This window comes from Onychostoma macrolepis, chromosome 06 (assembly GCF_012432095.1).
Source record: "Onychostoma macrolepis isolate SWU-2019 chromosome 06, ASM1243209v1, whole genome shotgun sequence".
Classification (NCBI taxonomy): Eukaryota; Metazoa; Chordata; class Actinopteri; order Cypriniformes; family Cyprinidae; genus Onychostoma; species Onychostoma macrolepis.
The window spans coordinates 22,739,393-22,760,120 of record NC_081160.1 but is presented as its reverse complement, the minus strand read 5'-3'; the positions used below and the strand labels follow the sequence as shown (position 1 = coordinate 22,760,120).

At 36.8% G+C, this 20,728-nt stretch overlaps 1 protein-coding gene across 2 annotated transcripts; it reads right to left on the bottom strand.

Annotated features, from left to right (window-relative positions):
• Window positions 1-3,921: 3,921 nt before the first annotated feature.
• On the bottom strand, window positions 3,922-15,285 carry stk35l (serine/threonine kinase 35, like). Of its 2 annotated transcripts, none has more exons than XM_058779894.1 (3): window positions 14,596-15,283; window positions 11,239-11,987; window positions 3,922-6,202 (listed from the first exon to the last, which is right to left on the bottom strand). In XM_058779894.1, exons 1-2 carry the CDS (start codon window positions 15,056-15,058, stop codon window positions 11,263-11,265), a joined length of 1,188 nt encoding a protein of 395 aa, XP_058635877.1. In that variant the 5' UTR covers window positions 15,059-15,283; the 3' UTR covers window positions 3,922-6,202; window positions 11,239-11,262. The 2 variants fall into 2 exon arrangements, with proteins under 2 accessions (XP_058635877.1, XP_058635878.1); XM_058779895.1 differs by lacking the exon at window positions 3,922-6,202 and adding an exon at window positions 6,222-8,443 and having other exon boundaries at window positions 14,596-15,285.
• Window positions 15,286-20,728: the final 5,443 nt, after the last annotated feature.

Sequence of the window (20,728 nt, the reverse complement as noted above, 5' to 3'; positions counted from 1 at the left end):
TAAACAGTGTACAGAACATTGCAATAGCCCAATCGTGAAGAGATAAAGGCATGAACGAGCATCTCCATCTCTTTTTTTAATCTTACCAATGTTCCTGAGATGGAAAAAAACATGAGCAAACTACAGACTTTTAAAACATGTTAAAACATAAAGATCTGTCAAAAATGACACCCAAATTTCTGCAGTCAGAGGATGATTGACTCCCAATAACCTGCCTAATCTTAGGGGTAATGTTGTCAGGGGCAATAATCATCACCTCAGTTTTATCTGTATTGAGTTGCAAAAATAATGGTCTGCCATCCATCAATGGAGACTAAACAATTTTGCAAAAAGGACAGTTTGTTTAGTCTATCAGGACTAAAGGAAATATACAATTGGATGTCATCGGCATAACAACGATAAGGCAAGACAAGGCAAGGCAAGTTTATTTATATAGCACATTTCATACACAGTGGTAATTCAAAGTGCTTTACATAAAAGGAAGTGAAATAGTCATTAAAAAATTATAATCACAACAATAAAAACAAGGAATTAAAAAGTGATATAAAATTTATTTAAAATGAATTTAAAACAGTTAAGAGTAGAAAATGATTATACATATACATATTTGTACATTCAACAAATGCACAGCTAAACAGATGAGTTTTGAGTCTGGATTTAAATGTGGATAATGTTTTAGCACATCTGATCTCTTCTGGAAGCTGGTTCCAACTGCGGGCAGCATAATAACTAAAAGCAGACTCCCCTTGTTTTGTGTGAACCCTTGGTATTTCTAACTGACTTGATCCTAATGATCTGAGTGGTCTGTTAGGTTTATATTATGTTCTGGATGAGCTGCAGCTGTCTAATGGTTTTCTTGGGAAGGCCGGTGAGGAGACCATTACAATAGTCCACCCTGCTGGTGACAAAGGCGTGAACAAGTTTCTCCAAGTCTTGACTGGAAACAAAACATCTAATTCTTGCAATGTTTTTGAGATGATAGTATGCTGATTTAGCTTTGACATGACTACTAAAACTAAGGTCTGTCTCCAGAATCACCCCAAGATTTTTGAAGGTATGCATTCACCTTGAGATCTTTGTTTCCAAATGCAATGACTTCAGTTTTCTCCTTGTTTAACTGAAGAAAGTTCTGGCACATCCAACTGTTAATTTCATCAATGCATTGGCAGAGGGAGTCAATAGGGCTATAGTCATTTGGAGATAAGGCTAGGTAGATCTCATCAGCATAGCTGTGATAGGCAATTTGGTTCTTTCTCATTATTTGAATTAGTGGGAGCATATACAGGCTAAACAAGAGTGGTGCAAGAATTGAGCCTTGTGGGACTCCGCATGTCATGGACGTCCACTTAGACTTATGCTCTCCTATATTCACATAATAACCTCTCCCTTCTAAGTATGACCTGAACCATTTGAGTACCACCCCAGAAAGCCCGACCCAGTTTTCCAGTCTCTCTAGAAGTAAAATATTATTTAAAAATTTAAAACTAGTGTAGTATGGTAGTATGATCTACCATCTAAATCATTAAATATGTTAAAAAATATGTTTGTTTTAATTGTGGAGTTTTTTTTAAGACCCACTGTTTTATTAATATTCTTTCTTTCAAGTTCTCCTATTTTGTTGAACGAGATATGAACACTACACTGTTGTATTAAATAATTACAAATCCCATATGCCAAATCCCATTTTACTACTCCATATGCAAATAACACGCCAAATCTGAGATGAGATCCACATTAAACAATTTGCTGTAATCTATAAGAAGCAGATAGAATTACAGCTGTCATTTGCAAGCCAACTATCTTGTTCTTGGGTTCACTCAGCTGATACTGTTTACACTATCCCCATACAACAATATTTGTACTGTTATGCCAAAGGTGTGGGAACAAACAATGTATCTGCATTGTAAATCCTTTGGTGTCAAATTGAATTAGATCCCACTTCACTGCATCACAATGCTTTAAATTTAATTATTAATATATTACAGTCGTCATTGTGTTAAAATACAACAGCCAGATAAAAACAAACTCCATCAACACAATATTAAATACTGACTCCTATTGAACCATATCAGTACAAATAAATACTTATTTGTTTGCGAGTGGCTATTAATAGTGGCAGGCGAGTTTTGCTTGGGTCTCACAATTACATAAGCAGCATTATATAAGCTTTAGTCAGCTCCCCACCCATTGTTTATACTGCTCAGGGCTTATATCTTAAATTCAATATGATACAGCACAGCAGCTCTGTAAGTCTTTACCCTACATTTACTGTTACTGGGGCTCTTAAAAAAAACAAATACAAAAACTGAAGTGACCACAAGGTGGCAGTGATGGTCATCATTAATTGAATTATATGTTTATTTACAGTAACAGCAATGTGAATTTTTGAATTTACACAATCTACAAATCATTTAATTGACAAATCACACGTTTTTTACTCTCTTTGTGCTCTCTCTTTAATTATTCACTGTCTGCATGTTTGGCTGTATTTAACAGTACAGTACAGTACAGTGTACAGTTTCCATTTGCTAATTAGATGATCTGTTCCCTTTACATAGAAGCTTTGAAGATCTGAGACAGAGAGGTGATGAGTCAGAGCTGTGTATCAAGATATCTCACTGGGCACAGCTGGTTTCACCACTCCTTTATATTTACTTGAGGCTTAAAGCTCTCATAAATTGCAGACATAAATCATTCTCTGCCTGAAGCCTAAATCAGAGTTTGTGTTTATTCGTATCCCAGAAAATATTTAATGTTGCTATTTAGACATCTTAAGTTAGTAAGTAGGCCCGCCTTAAGTCAATTTTTTATTGAAATGCGTTGCATAGACAGACATTCAAAAGTTAAAACAAAAAGCAGCTTTCGATCACAACATCTTTCAGGTGCAGAGTCTACTTCAACTAGAAACAACATAAACTAGAATCTTGTTCTGTGATTGCATGTGGACAGTCAAAACTCACAAGCATATAATTCAGATTATTGTAAAAATACTCATCTCTGAAACAGTATCCATCCAATTGTTAATGACCCAGGCTTTTTGACTAACTCTGACACTCTTATGCTCCATTTAGAGTGACCTAAATCCAATGATGCATCACTCATGATACTGCAAGCTTCCAGAAAAGCTCATACTAGTGTGACCACTGAAACTATGCAGATCAATACTATCAAAGAAAATGCTATTCCACAGTCCCCAAAATGTATGAATGATGCCCAAAAACCTGGAAAAGTAGAACCCCACATTGTCATTCTAAGACACACATATTGTGTTATGTAATGACCTGATTACAAAGCTGTTTCCCTCCATCCTCAGGGTCAGGGAGTACAAAGACTACCCCATCATACAATTTTATCCTACAGAAGACCCTCCCCCCGGTACACACCATTGCCATAGACTGCACATTCCCATCCCCCATGTCTCTTCACGCTCTTCAAGACTCTGTCTGTCACCTTATTCCCAGCTAAAACATGTAGCAATTAGACATCATTCTGGTGAATGGTGCAGATGATATATTCAACATTATTCATGACCATGGCTCTAATTGTGAGTTCTGACACAAGGTTAGGCCCAAAATTGGCAGAACTGATACTGTCAGGTTATAAACCCAGGCAGGTGTTTGGGTGCTGGTGTATGAGAACAAAACGTCCTCTCCCGCATGACTGCCTAATACAATGGATAACAGCAGCCTATGGGGGGTGATAGCTTTGTTTTAAAAGGGGATTTATCTTGTCTGAACTGATTAGTGTAGTGTGGCTGTTTGGGGTATCAGACAACAAAAATCAAAAGAGTATTTAGTAGTCAGACTGTGGTAATCAAACAAAAGTCTGGTCACAGTAACATGACTTTCTACTTCAAAATTTCACATTTAATTCAATGTGTTACTTAAATGGTTTCAGTGGGGAAAAAAACAAACACATAGGTTATGGTTTTACATGGTTTATTGAACAAAATCAACAAAACAATGAGGGATGACACCCGAGCGAGTGAAGCGTCCAACAGCTCTAGTGTGTTTTACACAAAGGAAAGTCCGTTTTCAACATTTGCACACAAAAAGCAGAAAGTGCTCCATAAAAAAAGTCATAAAATGAGCACAACAAAGCAACAAATTGCCAAGGTTTGAGCAGAGCAGCATCATACAGTGTCAGAAAGGATTTAAGAAAAGGTTGCATAGAGCACACTGTACAGTCAAAGTTGGAGCACAAGGAATACAAAGAAAAACACAGAATTCGAGTAGAAGATATTACAGAACAGGAAGTGAGCTTCTATTAAACTCGGTTCACTCTCCTCAGTGCAAATGCAGTCTAATACTGTGGTTCGTATGACCGCTATGACAAATTTCTCTGTGTTTATGCTCTCTGAAAGTCATAATTAAGAGGACAAAAAAGCAAATGCAAAAACATTTACCAACTCTCTTCAGGATTAACTGACCCTCGTAAAAGATACAATCATTTAAATTGCCATTCGGGAAAATGAAAGTGGATTTAAAAGAATCAGAAAGAATGTTCCCAATAAAACCAAATAGCATTAGCTGACAAAATGAAAACATAATTGAACACATAAAAAGTAACAGAATACTTTGTTCCCACGTGAAGAACCACACGGCCCAGAATATATCAAAATACCTTAAACCTGAGGCTTAATTAATCTTAAAAAAAAGATCTTGATCTCACAAGCCCCAAGTTTCTTCCACAGCAGACAGCAATAAGCAGTCACAAACAAAGGGAATAAAAGTTAAAAGTACTAAAAACCTTGACACTATATATTTATTATTAAAAACAAAAAAAATAAATAATTCCATCTGAAAAACATTAATTACTAGCCTCACCAAAAAGCAGAAAGCACTGCTAGTTAATTTAGTGAATTAGTTACTAAAACACAAGAGTGCTGAGGTAGAACTATAGCACACACAAACCACACCTGGAAGTCAAACACACACCAATTTCTTCTCTATGAAGCATTCAGGATGCAGATGAAAAAGAGCAATGGTACACTATTGAGCTCCCATCCTGTTTTTGAGAACATCAAGTAGTTGGTTAACAAAAAAAAAAAAAAAAAAAAAAAGCATAGTAGTATTTCTTATATAAAACACAAATAACACCCACACAGTCTTTAACTGCTCCCTTTAATCATAATCAAATCCATATTTTAATCAACCAGATTCCAAAACAAACTAAACCGTGAAACTGTGTAAGTGTGCGTGTCCATGCAGAAGGGTTGTTCACACTGTTTTTTCATAAGTGACAGCAGCATTGTAAATGGGGCACATAATGTAAAAACAAGCACCTAAGTGGCTAAACTGCACATGCCTAATATGTAAAGTGTTTAAATATTAAAAGCTTTCAAAACGTACTGCATGTTTAAAAGATAAAGCTGTAAAACAAAAAGCCTACAAGAAATCTCACTTATATCACTAGACTTCAAGGCACCAGGATAAATCTGCATTCAAGGAGAAAAAATCTCTCAGTATTAGGTTTAGGCTTAAGATCATGAGCATTTTAAATGGTAAATGAAAACCAAGTTCTAAAAGTTGGTCTTTTTATTCTTGTGATTTCAGCTATTTTGTTGTGACAGAGGAAAGATAAATATGATCAAGTTCTGTGGAGTTTAACTCAAGTAAGACCCAAGTGTAAGACTATGAGACTATGGCAATGACACGTGATGAGAATATATGTAAATGCTTGAGCTCAAAATGTAATCAAGTATCTTGTGTGTGTTTGTATTTGGATTTCCAACTGCTTGCTTACTAAAACTGGAGGCTTCACTGCTCATAAAACTGGATAAATTTACTGAAATACTTCTCTTTGTCTGTTTTTATGGCAAAGGATTGTTTTGAGAAGATGAGCAAGTAGGGAGGCTATAAAAACAGAATTTTAAAGTCCCAGTCCCTCAGTAAGACTAAGAGCTTGCTCGTTTCAGCTTGATTGTACTCACTGCATCATAACATTGTTTTAGCTTTACTTCACTTTTAGTGACATAACTGATGATTGATTTAGGCTGAACACTTCTGGGCTTAATGAATGATTTGTTTAAATTACTACTGTAAAACAAAAAGTGAACGGTCAGTTGAAAATCTATTTGTGGCAAACTTTGTATTGGTGTTCAAGTTGAGTACTTAGTACTTTTCACATTAAATCAGCAATGGAAGATTCACAGTTTTCCAAGCAACGCGGTCCCTTCTGGTCTGTTCTGCAAAGGGAAAACCTAAAACAGAAAAAAATAAAATAAATACAAGTCATTAAGATTAGTACCTGAAATAGTCACACATTTGACTAAACAGACATTTACTATAAGCAACTAAAAATGCAATTACTAGCCAATAATATATATTCCATTGACCATGGGAACCCAGAAGACAGAAAACAACACTAGACATACAAATTAAAAAAAAAAAAAAAAAAAAGAGGTTGATTGACAGGCTGAAATGATGTCATGATGGCTGGTGCTGTTGCATAATGCATGACTTAAATCTCAGATTGCTTGATAAGTAATCAGATTTACAAGCATTCAAATCTTTGTAGGCTATTTGTCATTAGTCAACACGACTGCCGCTTGATCTCAGCCGCATACAGTATAAAGAGCTCACCCCTCCTCATATCCTGCAGCTCAAACTATGTGCTGAGTCAGGAAGAGCTACTAAACACCCCGCTGCAGTCAATCAAACTAAACAACGCACGCGGTTTCGGGTGCAAACCCACCCTCTCTCACGTCCCACACATGCAGACCAGACAGAGAGACAGAGAGAGAGAGAGACAGAGAGAGCGAGAGCGAGAGAGAGAGAGAGAAAATTAACCAAGAGGCTCCAAGCAGTTTTCTTTTCCTGTCTGAACGTAGCAACAGTAGGAGAGGGGGATGGTGAACAAAAGACGACTGGAGTAGCAGACAGCTGTAATATCCTCATAATGGCTGGGAACTCATGAGCATTCATACTCTCTTTGAGCACACACATAATATTTTAGTGGTTGACGTTCAAACCTAAAATACATCACTTTAAATGATTTGCCGAACGAATCTAACTGCAATATTCGAAAAAAGAAAACATTTTTTGACTTTTACAAAAATATTGTCTAAATGAATGAAAAATAAAACACTAAAAACTAAAATCAATTATCTTTAAATGCTATATGGTGAGTAGTCATCACAACATTAATTTCACTGTTAGAAAACTATTCATTTTGAAATTTGCTAAAGATTTTGAGTGTGTTATTAAATTGTTAGTGTTTTAAAACAATATTAACATAAATTAAAATTAACATTAATTGCCCCACTAGATGATCGCAAAGGTCATTCACTTAAAGGGATAATTCACTCAAAAATCTAAATTCTCATTGACTCGCCCTCATGTTTTTTTAAACCCATAAAACCCATTTATCTTTGAAACAAGATATTTTTAATGAAACCTGAGAAGTTTCTGTACCTCCGTTGAAAATCCAGGTAACCAAAACTTAGAAGATCCAAAAATGCCATAAAAGCATCGTTTTCAATCATATATGGAAGTTCATGCGTGCATCATGGTTTTCTCACACACACACACACACACACAAGAATGAGGTTTGTTCCAGCATGGGACACACGCACAAGTTTCCATGTTTGATTCGCTCTGTGTATCTATGTTTACGTATAGATTCGTTTTACGAATAATTATAATCTTTTTTGTTTTCGTTTTGGTCACCTGAACTTTTAATAGAGGGACAGAAATCCTAATTTGTTATTTAAAGTCACATGGATTTGGAACAACATGAGTTTGCGTAATTCATGACAATTTTCATTTTTTGGGTAAATGTTCAATATCAGTACCTATATTAAATATCAATATTAAAAAAAAAAAAAACATATCTAATTTTGGTTGATAACTGGAACTGTGACAGTACATTATTCACCCCTAATGCTGTAATACTTTTAGACTAAACGGGTCCTTGCAAGGAACTGTCAGTTATGTGTGGCATAGGAAGAACTTCCAGTCACCTGGTATGCCTGATGAGCATTGTCCCCCGGGGCAAAGGGTATGAAAAACAGAGAGAGAAGAATGGATGGGTGTTAGAGGAGGGGTGGTGGTGAATAGGTGCAGTTGTATAACAGCTATCCCAGCATGCACGTTTAAAAACAAAAGAGGCTGTTATAGCATGCAAACAGAAGCTCTCTGAAAGTCATGTCATTAAACAAATCACATCGTGATAGAGTCCTATCAGAGCTGTCAAAACCACTGTGAAACTGATGTGGTCAAATAAGACACTAGCAATAACATGATAAATGTCAATTTGTCCTTCTCTGCTGTGGGAAAGATATTGAAGCTGTTATCCAATACTGATAAGACAATGAACATTGTGTTTAAAAAAAAAAAAAAAAAAGCGTACATGATTTTACTTGGGTTTAAAGCCTCATGTCGTACTGTTTTCCACTTGCCATGCATGAGCTTCAGCAAAATAATCAACACCTCTGGGATGGCTGTATGGAAATACACATGATGATAACTATTTCAAGGATGCATCACACAACATGCCTACTTTAAAGGGTAAGGTGCTCTTCAAGAAATAGTGCGTTTTAAAGGGTTAAAAATTATCCATAATCTATTGTTATGCCTTTAAGGAAAAAATTACAAACATAGGGGTGGGTGATATGACCAAAATCTTATATCATGAGTTATTTTACTTCACAATAACAAAATCTCACAATATAGTTATTTTGACTTGTAGTTATTTTATAGTTTTTGATAATGTATAATGTCAAAATTTTAGATGCAATTGAAATTTCACAATTTTTAATACAAAATTTCCATATCACAGCAAAAACTAATAGTAGACAAAATAAGTAAAAATCCTCAAGCCTACTGAAAACAAGTAAATGGTAGGGGTGTGCAATATATATTGTCTGCGATAATATCGTAATTGTTGTTTAACGATGTGCGATTTGACATTATCGAGTGCACGCATACATTACGTGAAGCCTAGACTAGTGCGCGTGCGTTATTTCATTGCATGATTTAGTCTAATAAAATGCATTTAGAATGATCACAAAATTCAAGATATGGGGACAGAAAATGTATATATTTATATAATTTCATATAGTTAAATCAATATCACACAAAGAGTGCCGTTTTTTTCTCCAAAAATGACCATGATTACAAATGTAATGTTTGACAACTGTTCAACAAACTAAAAGTGAATTAACAGGCTTACATTTTAGATACCATATCGCCTGTTTTAGCACTATTTCGAAAACAAAAATAATTTCAAACAAAGTCACAACGCTGTTTTGCGTCTCTGAGAGCAACATGACGGCCTTTGAGCAACTGTTTAAATGATTCGATTCAACCGCAATGACTCACTTGTTAACCGTGATTTGCTGCCACCTACTGGTGGTTTTAATTTCACATTTAAAGTATCTTTTTATTATGTAAATAATTTCAAATAACAGTATTCAACATTTTATGTTTAATATATCAAAACATTATTCATGCATTTGTAATTGCAGGTCAAATTGCAAAGATTAATTTTGTTGATACTGATTTAATTTGCTTGGTAACAGCCCAAATGTCTTATTATTTTAATTCATTGATTGAATGTAAGAATTTGACTCAAAAGATAATGCACACTTTTAGAAAAATGGCTTTATAAAAGGTAAAAATCAATTTAAACTTAATAGAAAAGAATTTCTATCAGTGTGAACTGACCACCACACAGAATGTCAAAAACTTTAGGAGTCAGCTGTCCACGGTAGTCCTTAAAGGTGCTGTATGTAGGATTGACACCCAGCGGTTAAACTAGGTATTGCAGTCCAAATTCAAAATATTGGAGACGGTTTTTTTCACCCGGCCCCTCCTCCTCAGATTTGACGCACACACAGGTTGCCAGATTAACGACACCAACAGGAATGAGCGCACATGAGGATGAATACAATTAAATACACTGTGCTTTCCACCAACTGGCAACCCGCGGTGCCGAAATACAATTGGGTAAACTGGCAGTGGGCGGGTTTCACAAACCATAACAAACACAGACATTCCGGGCCGGAATGCACATTTTCAACGGAGAATAACTGACTGTAGCATTGTTTTTCAGATAAACAAGTATGTTAACTTAGCATGTTTCTTAAATATCTGCAAACATATTATGGTATTTTTATGCTTTAGTAGAGTCAAAATCCTACATACAGCACCTTTAAGATACCAGCACAAACTCAGCAAAATATCATCTAATTATCGTTATCGATAAAATCCCAGAAAATATCAAGATATTATTTTTTATCAATATCGCACACCCATAGTAAATAAGAACAAAGAAATGAATTGAGAGCAGGAGGACAAATGAATACAAATTTTCTACCCGCTGTTAAATTTATACTGCGAATGCGTTTGTCTTTAAAGGTGGGATGTGCATTTTTTCAAAAACGCTTTAGAAAACCGAGTCGGGCCAGTACCAAAACAAACTTGTAGCCAATCAGCAGTAAGGGGCGTGTCTACTCATGATGTGAGGAGAGAGCGCTCATCAGTGCACATGACGGACATTAGCCGAGCCGAGCGACGACAGAATAAGATGGCGGATAAAAAAAAAACAAAAGAGAAAAACGTCTGCTGTACAAAAGAAGGCTTACACCGTGTCTACACCAGACGCGACAGGTCTGTCTACACTGGATGCAACAAAGCATTCAAAATTTCATTTGAAATTGTGTCAATACATCATAAATAGCATGTGGCAGCAGCTTACTGTCGGGGATTTGTTATGTTGCGGCACGGCATCCAGTGTAGACAGCATCGATTATAATGAGTTCTATAGTATTTTGTTACGCCGCGCCGTTCACGTCCGGTGTAGACATGGTGTTACGATAAGGCAAGAAGTAGGACCCGTGTAAATATTGGATCAGCTTTCCAGCGCTGGAGAGAAGTGAAGGAGCGGGAAGGCCTGCGATCGGATGCCGAGGTTGCTTTGTTTCTTCTCAATCAGTGAGTAACATTGTTTTTGCTTTGTTTCACAGAACTAATCGTTGTCGTATGTATGTGTGGGGCAGAGCTATCAAAATAGGGGCGCGACCCTTTTGGGGTAGTGGTGTGTTTGTTTTGGTGATTTCAAATATCAACATTTGCTCCCAGAAATCACTTACCCCACCTTTAAGAGATAACATAAGAATACACAGCATTTCTGCCACTCTACCATTATCTCTTACCGGTTGCGATTACTGTCACTGCACACATGAGCCTTCACACAAAAACAACATTTATGGAAACTGCACTGGCAATGGCTTACCTGTGTGTGCATTCAGGTCAGAGTTCACGCTGCGCAAGTGACCTGTCCCATCCTGCTGTGCAGTTCTAGTGCGTCTGGTCGGTCCTGAGGATTGACGGCCAGCATGTCCTGCAAAAGTTTCCGGAGTGCCTCGGGCATGTGCGAGCGCCTGCGTTGGGGAATACTCAACACCATCTTTGGGTTCTCCAAAAGCGCCTCTCCAACCGGGACGATATCAGAACCTTGCCGCACATACGTCCCGAGAAGCTCCCGTTTTGACTCGGCATCAATGAATGTGATTCTCTCTATCATGGCCCAGATGATAATGCCTAGAGCAAAAATGTCTGCTTTGGCTGTGTAATGTCCTTCCCAAACCTCCGGTGCCATGTAAAAGTCCGAGCCGCATGCTGATGAGAGCCAGAACTTGTTGATGTTAACATTGTTCTTGTTTTTGTCCCGTCCCTCCTCCGAGTCTCGTACTCCGGCACTCAGACCGGCACACACTTTGCTCAGTCCGAAATCTGCCACTTTCAACACAGGTGCACCAGAACGCTCCGAGATGAGGATATTATCTGGTTTAAGGTCTCTGTGAACAATGTTGTTTTCATGCAGGAACGCCACAGCGCTACTCAGCTGCATCATGAAGCTGGCATTGGTTCGAGGATCGGGCCGTCGCGACAGGATGAACTGATTCAGATCCCCTCCCTCGCAAAACTCCATAACAAACCACAGGTAGCAGGGCTCATCTGGACACGACAATACACGCTCACCTAAAAGAACAAACACAGAAAAAAAACAGATGCAGAGATGAATATATTTAAATTTGAATGCTTTGGAGATTTTTGCATTGGTATGAAACATTAATAAACAACAATCAAGATTTCAAAAGTAAGGATTATAATGCAACGTTCACAGAACCTACTCAACTGTTGTTGTCTAATAAACATCTTAAATGACTTCACCTTCAACAGAAATATTATAGTTTAAACTACCAGTTGTCGCTTATTGACATTAACTGACCCGTTAGATAATTCATGATGTTTAAAGGCATAAAACCAAAATTGGTTTAGTGCATGATTTTTGGCTTTGATTTCGTTGATATGCTAGTGCACTCCTACAAGTCAGTCTGTTTGGAAAAACAGACCAAAAATACTGATGAAATCAAATGCTCAATAAAATGAGAATGCCCTTTGCACTAATAATCACTTGCCTCTGACTAATAGCAAGTATTAAATCATGGCTATAATGTAAACCAGAGACTGTATAAGGCAGAGAAGCTCTATTTGTAGATACATTGTACCACACAATATGGCAGCTGTAGTTTCTCCTTACAGTTAAAAGTACCAATCGTCATTTCAAGGAATGGAAATCCTGATCTGAAGATTAAATTAATTTGTTTACCATAGAATGCATGCACATTAGCACAATTTATGAAACCACTGTTGTCAAATTTCATTGCTGATTTGAAATATGCTACTGTTACACAGGTTTTGGGCTTTCCCCATTCAAGTAGACATGAGCTGCACATGCATGCCTGGAAATAGCTTACAAATATGGCCATCAAGTGTACCAACTTGATTTAAAGGTACTTTGAGGTAAACTAAAGTCTTTTTTAAAAAAGGGTTTGGCCCTTCAATAAGTCACACCCCAACCTTCTGTTTAGGAAAATACAACAACAACAAAAAAAAAACCATCAACCTGGGAGCGAAAACTGTAGGAAAATCTTCCACATAACATATTCGTGTGCTATAGCAAGTAAACATGTTTTAAAAGGTGAGAGAATGAGAGCACCAGATAAAACAAGGAGTTAATGCAATGAAGGGAGTTAAAAGAAGAATTGATTTGTCATCAGTTTCAGAGGCTGGATTGCTGTGGAACCAGTTTGAAGCGGTTGAGGTTTCTTCTCACAGGACTGGACTAGCTCCCATAAGAACAACTAACACTGGCTTGTATCCCCAGATACAAGCCAAAATGCCTTAGTCTAATTAATAAGCATGGCCCTGTGCTTTCATGGGCGTTATTTTGATCACTTTCCATGGTTTTGTTGAGCAAGCACTACGTAAATCTGCACACCTGCTGTAAATATAACATACTGTGAATGTCACAGGTTATCATCATAACACCACAAAACAGTCTAAAGGCTTGAAGAAGTGGATTTTTTTATTCACACTATAAAAAATATTTTAAAATCAAGGAAATTGCTTGAAGATCGTTTAAATCTACGATAAAGCAATTTCCTTTTCATACACACCTAGAAGTGCACTAAAACTCGTTTAGGTTTTAGCTGGCTTTAATTCCAGTGAATTGAAACTTTATGCTAACACCTATTGGCCTGAACGTATGCTGTTTGTTTTGTGTTTACGCTATGTAAGTGCTAAGTTTAAGTTATTTTGCCATTATTGTTTTTATCAACTTTGTCAGTGCATGATGTGGTTGCTCACTTGATTGAAAAGACCTTTTCAGTTATTTCCACATAACCAGATGCTTTTAAACAAACATTTTCAGATATACAAAAATGTTCACTACAGCAACACTTTACAATGTAACTGCCATTTATTATAATCACTTAGCTATATTCAAGACAAACACCACTGCCTTGTGTTCCCACCAGAGAGATTAGGCGTTAGAAACATCATTTATTCATAACATATCACCCATATAAAAGTTAAACATCTCTTCCTACTTTCACTTCCATTCACACAAAATATAGACCAGACCAACAAGCTTTCAAGCAAATGACTCTAGCAACACTTTGCATATCATACAGTATAAAAACCTACATGATGATTCAGAAGATCAACATATGAAAGCAGGCACACAAAGGCGGCATTAAGATGAATGAGATCAAATTGGCCTCGATTATCTGTACTAAATCACCATCGTCTCTTGTTCATTTGTAAGCTAATTAACGCAGTTGTCATGTAAGGAATCACACTTCTTTCATTGTTATAACTTTGTACAGCGGGTGTGGAGAAGGTTTGACCCCAACACAGCACCTCCCCCACCTCCAACCTCAGAGTTTCATAACCGAGAGGAGGGTGGGGGAGGGCAAATCTGAACGACATTTGCCACATTCTTACATAAAATGTAAACAAATCTTAATGTAGAACACAGACATGCGCAATACAAACGTCCGGTGTCATTGGTGAAACGCCACATGACTCACTTCCAAACAATGGAGTCTCACCGTTTTGTTTCAGATTACAATTGAAAAACTAATAAAAATTGACATTGTTTAGACTTTAAATGGCTAATATGACATTGCTACCAAATGAGTGAACTGCCACAAACAAAAGCCACTGTTTGAGCTCGTGACAAAGCATTCTCCCACCGCTGACCTTCCAGAAAAATGCCAGGGTTTGAATAAAAACATCTCACCTTTCAACGAGGTCTCGACCAACCTCAAATACTGCTTTGAGCGCTTATTGCCATGGCTCATTTTCTGGGCCATCCCGTTCCTTTGGAGCACACACTCCTCCAGCTGTACCACGTTCTCATGGCGCTTCTCCAGACTGGTCAAAGCCCAAAACTCCGCCAGCGCCAGCTCCACGTTCTCAGGCGCGTCGCAGCGCAGCTTCTTCACCGCCACTCTCGCACCTGATTTACGGGCAACGGCTTCGTACACAACGCCATAACTGCCCCTGCCAACTTCACGGAGCAAGCTGTACCTCGGTGCGATGAGTCGCTGTTCAAGACTGCCATGTTTAACCAGGTCCGACTCGCTTGCCATTGTCTCATTATCGCCTATGTTGTCGACGCTGAGCGAGCGCAGGACACTGGCGCTTTCGGTTCTTTTGCAAGCGTTCCGTGTCCGCTGCCGCTCTCTGTCCTTTGCATCCATCGCGCCTCCTCACGTTTTGTGCGTGCGCTTGGAAACACCTTCCGCGTTCATATTTCTAGAGTTTGAGGAAGTTTAGCAGCGCTTAAATATTCGTTGACATCTGCATTTGTTTTCATTCAGTAGAGTTGCGGGATTCAATCAACAACAACGAGCTTCTAGTCTGAACTGAATGAACCCTTGAATGAATTGAGAACTTGACTGGATCGTCCCACTTTCCTGTACAGGGGGGATTCCTGACCTATGAGGACACACGTACACGGTACGCCTCTTGTGGCTATAAATTACGTTAAATCAGTATTGTTAACGTGGTAAGGTAAATATGAGACATGGTGTGATCATTTGTTTTTAAATAAAAATACATTTTTGTTCTTTCTTTTTATTGATGTTAGTTTCATGCATGCGAAAATGTAGGTGAATATAGGCTACATCAAACCATTATTTTCAAAAACGTTTTCAGAAAATTTATTTATTTCAAATATCGTGATTTTTGAGTCATGAGTATCAAGATATTGACCTGACAAACAATTTTGACTATAAATATATAATTAATCTAAATTTAGAAATTAAAACACATTAATCATTTAATGTGTATTTAACATAACTTGTAGAAGAACCGCACCTGATACAAATTAACATATAATAGTAAATTATTTTCCCATCACAACTTGTTCATGTAATGTCAACAAGGATCAGCTATGTCACTGTGGAAATTGAAAACCTAAAGACGTATATACGTAGACACCGATGTTGTGGACTAGAATGGTTTAGTCCCTCCAGCATGAGCGTGCATGTGCTTTATAAAGCTCAGCGAGCGCACACACGTGGTCTGAAACGATGGAGAGCATCTGGGGTTTTTCTGAGGTCACCCATCAGTAGAGAATAAACAAGAATTTTTGTCTGTTTAATATTGTTATTATTTATTTATTTCACCGTTCTATCAGTTTGATTCATATACACATTAAAATTATTATTATTATTATTTTTCGTAATCATAAATAAAAAGCGTTCATTAAAAATGAACAGTGAGGGAGAATCAGTACATTTATTTGTTTGTTTGTTTATTATTATCTTTTTATTTGCTGGTTATTACAAGAGGGTAAGCTTTGTAGAGAGAGGACATCAACATTCAGATATTAATGGTCAGGATTTACATGGATTACATAATATGACAGCATTATGAGGTGGCAGCTGTTGCTTGCTTTCTTGCTGATCTTTCTTTAAAATAAACAAACAACACTGTCTGTCTCACTGTCTTTTTTCAGTAATAAATTCTGCAAATATTTGTATAGTTAGATATTTATATGCACCTGTGCATAACAACGATTTGGTTAAAAAACACACCCTGAAACAAACCTAAAAAATGACCTCCATTGTCATCATTCATCCACATTCACATACAGGCATGAGGGCATGTCTGAAAATGCTGCCAACATCAATGGCTCACTGCCTACATGGGTCAATGTTTTGTTTGTCTCCATACAGTGAGGAAAGTCTGAAACTGCACTTTATATGGGCTAGCTACACAAAGCTGTTTCTTTCATTTGGCAGTTCTTCTTGAAACTTGCAGCTTGCACTTAAGGAGAATGCATGTTTTTTCATTAAATATTTTCATTGAAATGTTGTGTGTTCTTCACAGACACACACACACACACACACACACACAGAGAGAGAGAGAGAGAGAGAGATTCTAGGCTTTTAATTTGCAGCAGTTATACAGATGTAATATAGCATGTTCCTTGGCAGCTGGCAGTCTTAATTGTTGATCCCTGATGGAGGTCTGACCACACCAAATCTTTTCTGAATAACAGGTGGAGAGAAATGTACTACGAATCTGAACTGATCTAAAGTCAACATGGCCTTTACAACCCTTTTTTTAAAAAGGGAAGGAAATAATTGATTCAAAAGTCAGTGGGAACAAGGGATAATGAGTAAAAGAGTGACAAGAGACTAATATACTACTTAGTCTTTTGCACCACCTACTGTAGTAGTTTTAAATTGCATTGTTAAAACTTTAGTAGCATATTTTCATAATGCATAAATTTGTTTAAATGTATATGGCTAATATAGATGTAGTCTGAATGAAATTTAATCACAATTACAAGAAAATTGGAATAAATTTCAGGAATAAGGGTACAAACTGTCACTAGTGAGGTACCCTTTAAAGTAATATGTGCTTTTAAAGCAATACTATTCACATTTTAGGCACTAATATGTACCATTTAGGGATAAATTAGGTACAAAGTTACCCAAATAAGGTACCTTTTAGCTTTTGTACCTTAGGGTCCCACCCCAGTGAGTACTTTGTACCTGTAGCTAGTTTGTGACCAAATTTGATAAAACAAATAAAATAAACATTTACTATAAATAACTCATTATTAATGAAAAAGATGATGTCAAATATGACGTTGGATGATTTAATTGTTGGATACAGTCGATATATGTTTTATATTAAATCAACTTTATAGTCAGGTTTTAAATTAAATATCTTAATAAAATTTTTTATAAAGAGTGGTAATGTGGAACGGCTTTAATAATATCAAAAAATTACACTGTATACTGCATTATCATAAGTTGTAGATTTCTTCCATGCCCTTTAATTATTTTGCAGAGCATCCTGTAGATGGCAGTGATGTTATTTTTGTACAACTGGTTCTTCTGAAGTGCTACGATAATTGAATGAGTAAACATTCAATAAAACTTTATATATGAATAATATATAAATAATATTTAATAAATATTTGTAAGATTACACATGTTTAAAGAGACTTAAAAGGCCAGAACAGACTTAACTGATATAGTGAAAAGTATGAAACATGACTCTCCTGTTTAGTGAACCTTAATGTGTTTTAGGATCATGTCCTTCAGCAGTAACAAAAGGATCCAAGGTTGTAGGTTTTTAAAAAAAAAAAAATTTTTAAACACAGATACAGCTAAAATTTACTATACTAATTATGCAACGGATGCATAGGAAAGAAATAGCTCTAAATTGTTGCAACCTCATTGCTTTGCATCTCTATAGGAAAGAATATACTGCATTACATTATGTGTGACTCATTGAAATGCAGAGACATTGGAAACATTTGGCTGTTGTGTTTTTAATGCAGCCTTGAAGACCACTGAGAACAAGTGGTGTAGAAAATGAGTGTGTGGTACAACAGGATGGTGTATGCTGCTCTGAAGTGTGCAATAGGGTGCAGCGCTCCATGCTTTTGTGTGGCTGCCATGGCAACTTAACAATTATAAAGGCCAGCTACATTTCTGCATGTTTTTGTGAATACTAACCTATTGAGTAATATAAAATAAAATAGTAGGCCTACAGTGTATTCTAATGACATAATAATGCCAATGTTCTGTTTTTATTATTCCCTCATGAATAATTAATTTGAATACATTTGAATTATTTTTAAACCAATAGGGCTTACCGCTGTCTTTTTGGATTTCATACTATAGGAAACAGCTTTTTAAGATCACCCTTGGGCCATCCAAGATGTACATGACATTTGGATTAATTTAGCATTACATCATATGGACCGGTCACCAACGGATTCTCTGCAGTGAATGGGTGCCGTCAGAATGGGAGTCCAAACAGCTGATATAAACATCACAGTAATCGACAAGTAATCCACATGACTTCAGTGACAGTAACATGAATTGAAAGCTGTGAGTTTGCAAATAACATAATATGTTTTTAGCTTCGAACTGTTCCTTCTAGGCTGGCTAAAATACAAGTCTCTATTCATATTGCTTTCTCCAGTAATAAAGTTGTTTAATCTAAATCAGGAGAGACGTGTTTACAATTGAAAACAGTTTGAAACAGTTCTAAATAATTTTAATGTGAGAGGATAACAAGGGATGGCTTTTTACTTTCACTTTTCACAAGGTTTTTTTTTTTTTTTTTTATCAGCTGTTTGAACTCTCATTTTGATGGCACCCTTTTATATAAGAGGATCCATTGTTGAGCAAGTGATGTAATGCTAAATGTCTCCAAATCTGTTCTGATGAACAAACAAACTCATCTACGTCTTGGACAGCCTGAGAAAATATTCGTATTTGGGTGAACAATTCCTTTAACATTTATTGAGCTGTGAAGTCAAGAAAAGAGTCACCTTTATCCCTGAAGTGCCTAATTTCCCCATTTTATGTTGTAAATAAGGGTTATTATTTTAAAGATTGCTGTGACAATGGAAAGACGTGGTGCCGTGCGGATGTTAAGGGATCTGACATCGCTCTTGCCTCTGTCCACCACTTCAGCGCTCTTCTGAGAGATTGTTCAAAACACAATCACCGCAGGAGTAATCAGGGCACAAGAAGAAGAGAGAGGCTAGGATTAGGGTTACACACCCACCCACCTCCGCACACACAACACTTCACTGCAATTACTGTCCACTTGAATTTGAAATGCAGAGTGACTGGCATGATTACATTAATTCCTTCATCATTTCACCTATATTGGGGTCGGGGGTTCTTGTTGGCCTCAAAAAGAGTCAAAAACCTCTGATTTATACAGACATCTGTTATGGGTAATTTTTGAATGACCCAACTCCTTTGGCATCTGAAGATACTGTTACATTGTGTAGTTTGAGTGTAAAGTCTGAAACAGACTCTCTATTTTTTCATTTGACATGATGTTAGTATAATGTTATGTTTTAATACTATATTTCTTAATTTCATTTTATAAATTACAATCCATTCACGCTAATGTCTCCCAAATGTCATTATAATCTAGATATTCATTCTCTGTGTTGTGAAATCCAATATATTTTCAAAGCCTTAACTGCAGCCTTCTAATCAGCCTAGCTGAAATGACTTCCTGTGATGGGTTCATTTTTGCTGCTGTGGGAAGGTTGAAGCACGTGCGCACACAAGCCTTATGGTTGCCATGGCAACATCTCATCACCCTAAGAACGCTGTTGTTGTAATCAGCAAGTCCGTCAAATGAGGGAAAGCTGTCACATTGAGGTTTGCATGGAAACACCAAAACATATAGGCGTCCCATTGCATCCAAAAACATATTAGATCTCCTAATTCAGTGAAAGATACAAAGGAATAATTTACCCCAAAATTAAAATTTGCTGAAAATGTATTCACCCTCAGGCCATCGGTAGATAAATTTGTTTCTTCATCAGAACAGATTTGGAGAAATTTATGGTTACATCACTTCTTCACCAACAGATCCTCTGCAGTGAATGGGTGCCGTCAGAATGACAGTCCAAACAACTGATAAATATGTTGCAATATTTCACAAGTACTCAACACAACTCCAGATGATCAATTAATGTCTTGTGAAGTGAAAAGCCAGGTGTTTATAATAAACAAATCCTTCAAGATGTTTTTTAACTTCAAACCATTGTATATCTGGCAAGCACAATTAAAATTCAAAATTCGTTGATCCCCTGCTGATTTTGTACATTTGACCACTGACAAAGAAATGACCAGTCTATAATTTTAATGGTAGGTTTATTTGAACAGTGAGTGAAATAAGTATTTTATCCCCTATCAATCAGCAAGAGTTCTGGCTCCCAGGAGTCTTTTACACAGGTAAGGAGCTGAGATTAGGAGCCCTCTCTTAAAGGGAGTGCTCCTAATCTCAGTTTGTTACCTGTATAAAAGACACCTGTCCACAGAAGCAATCGATCAATCAGATTCCAAACTCTCCACCATGGCCAAGAC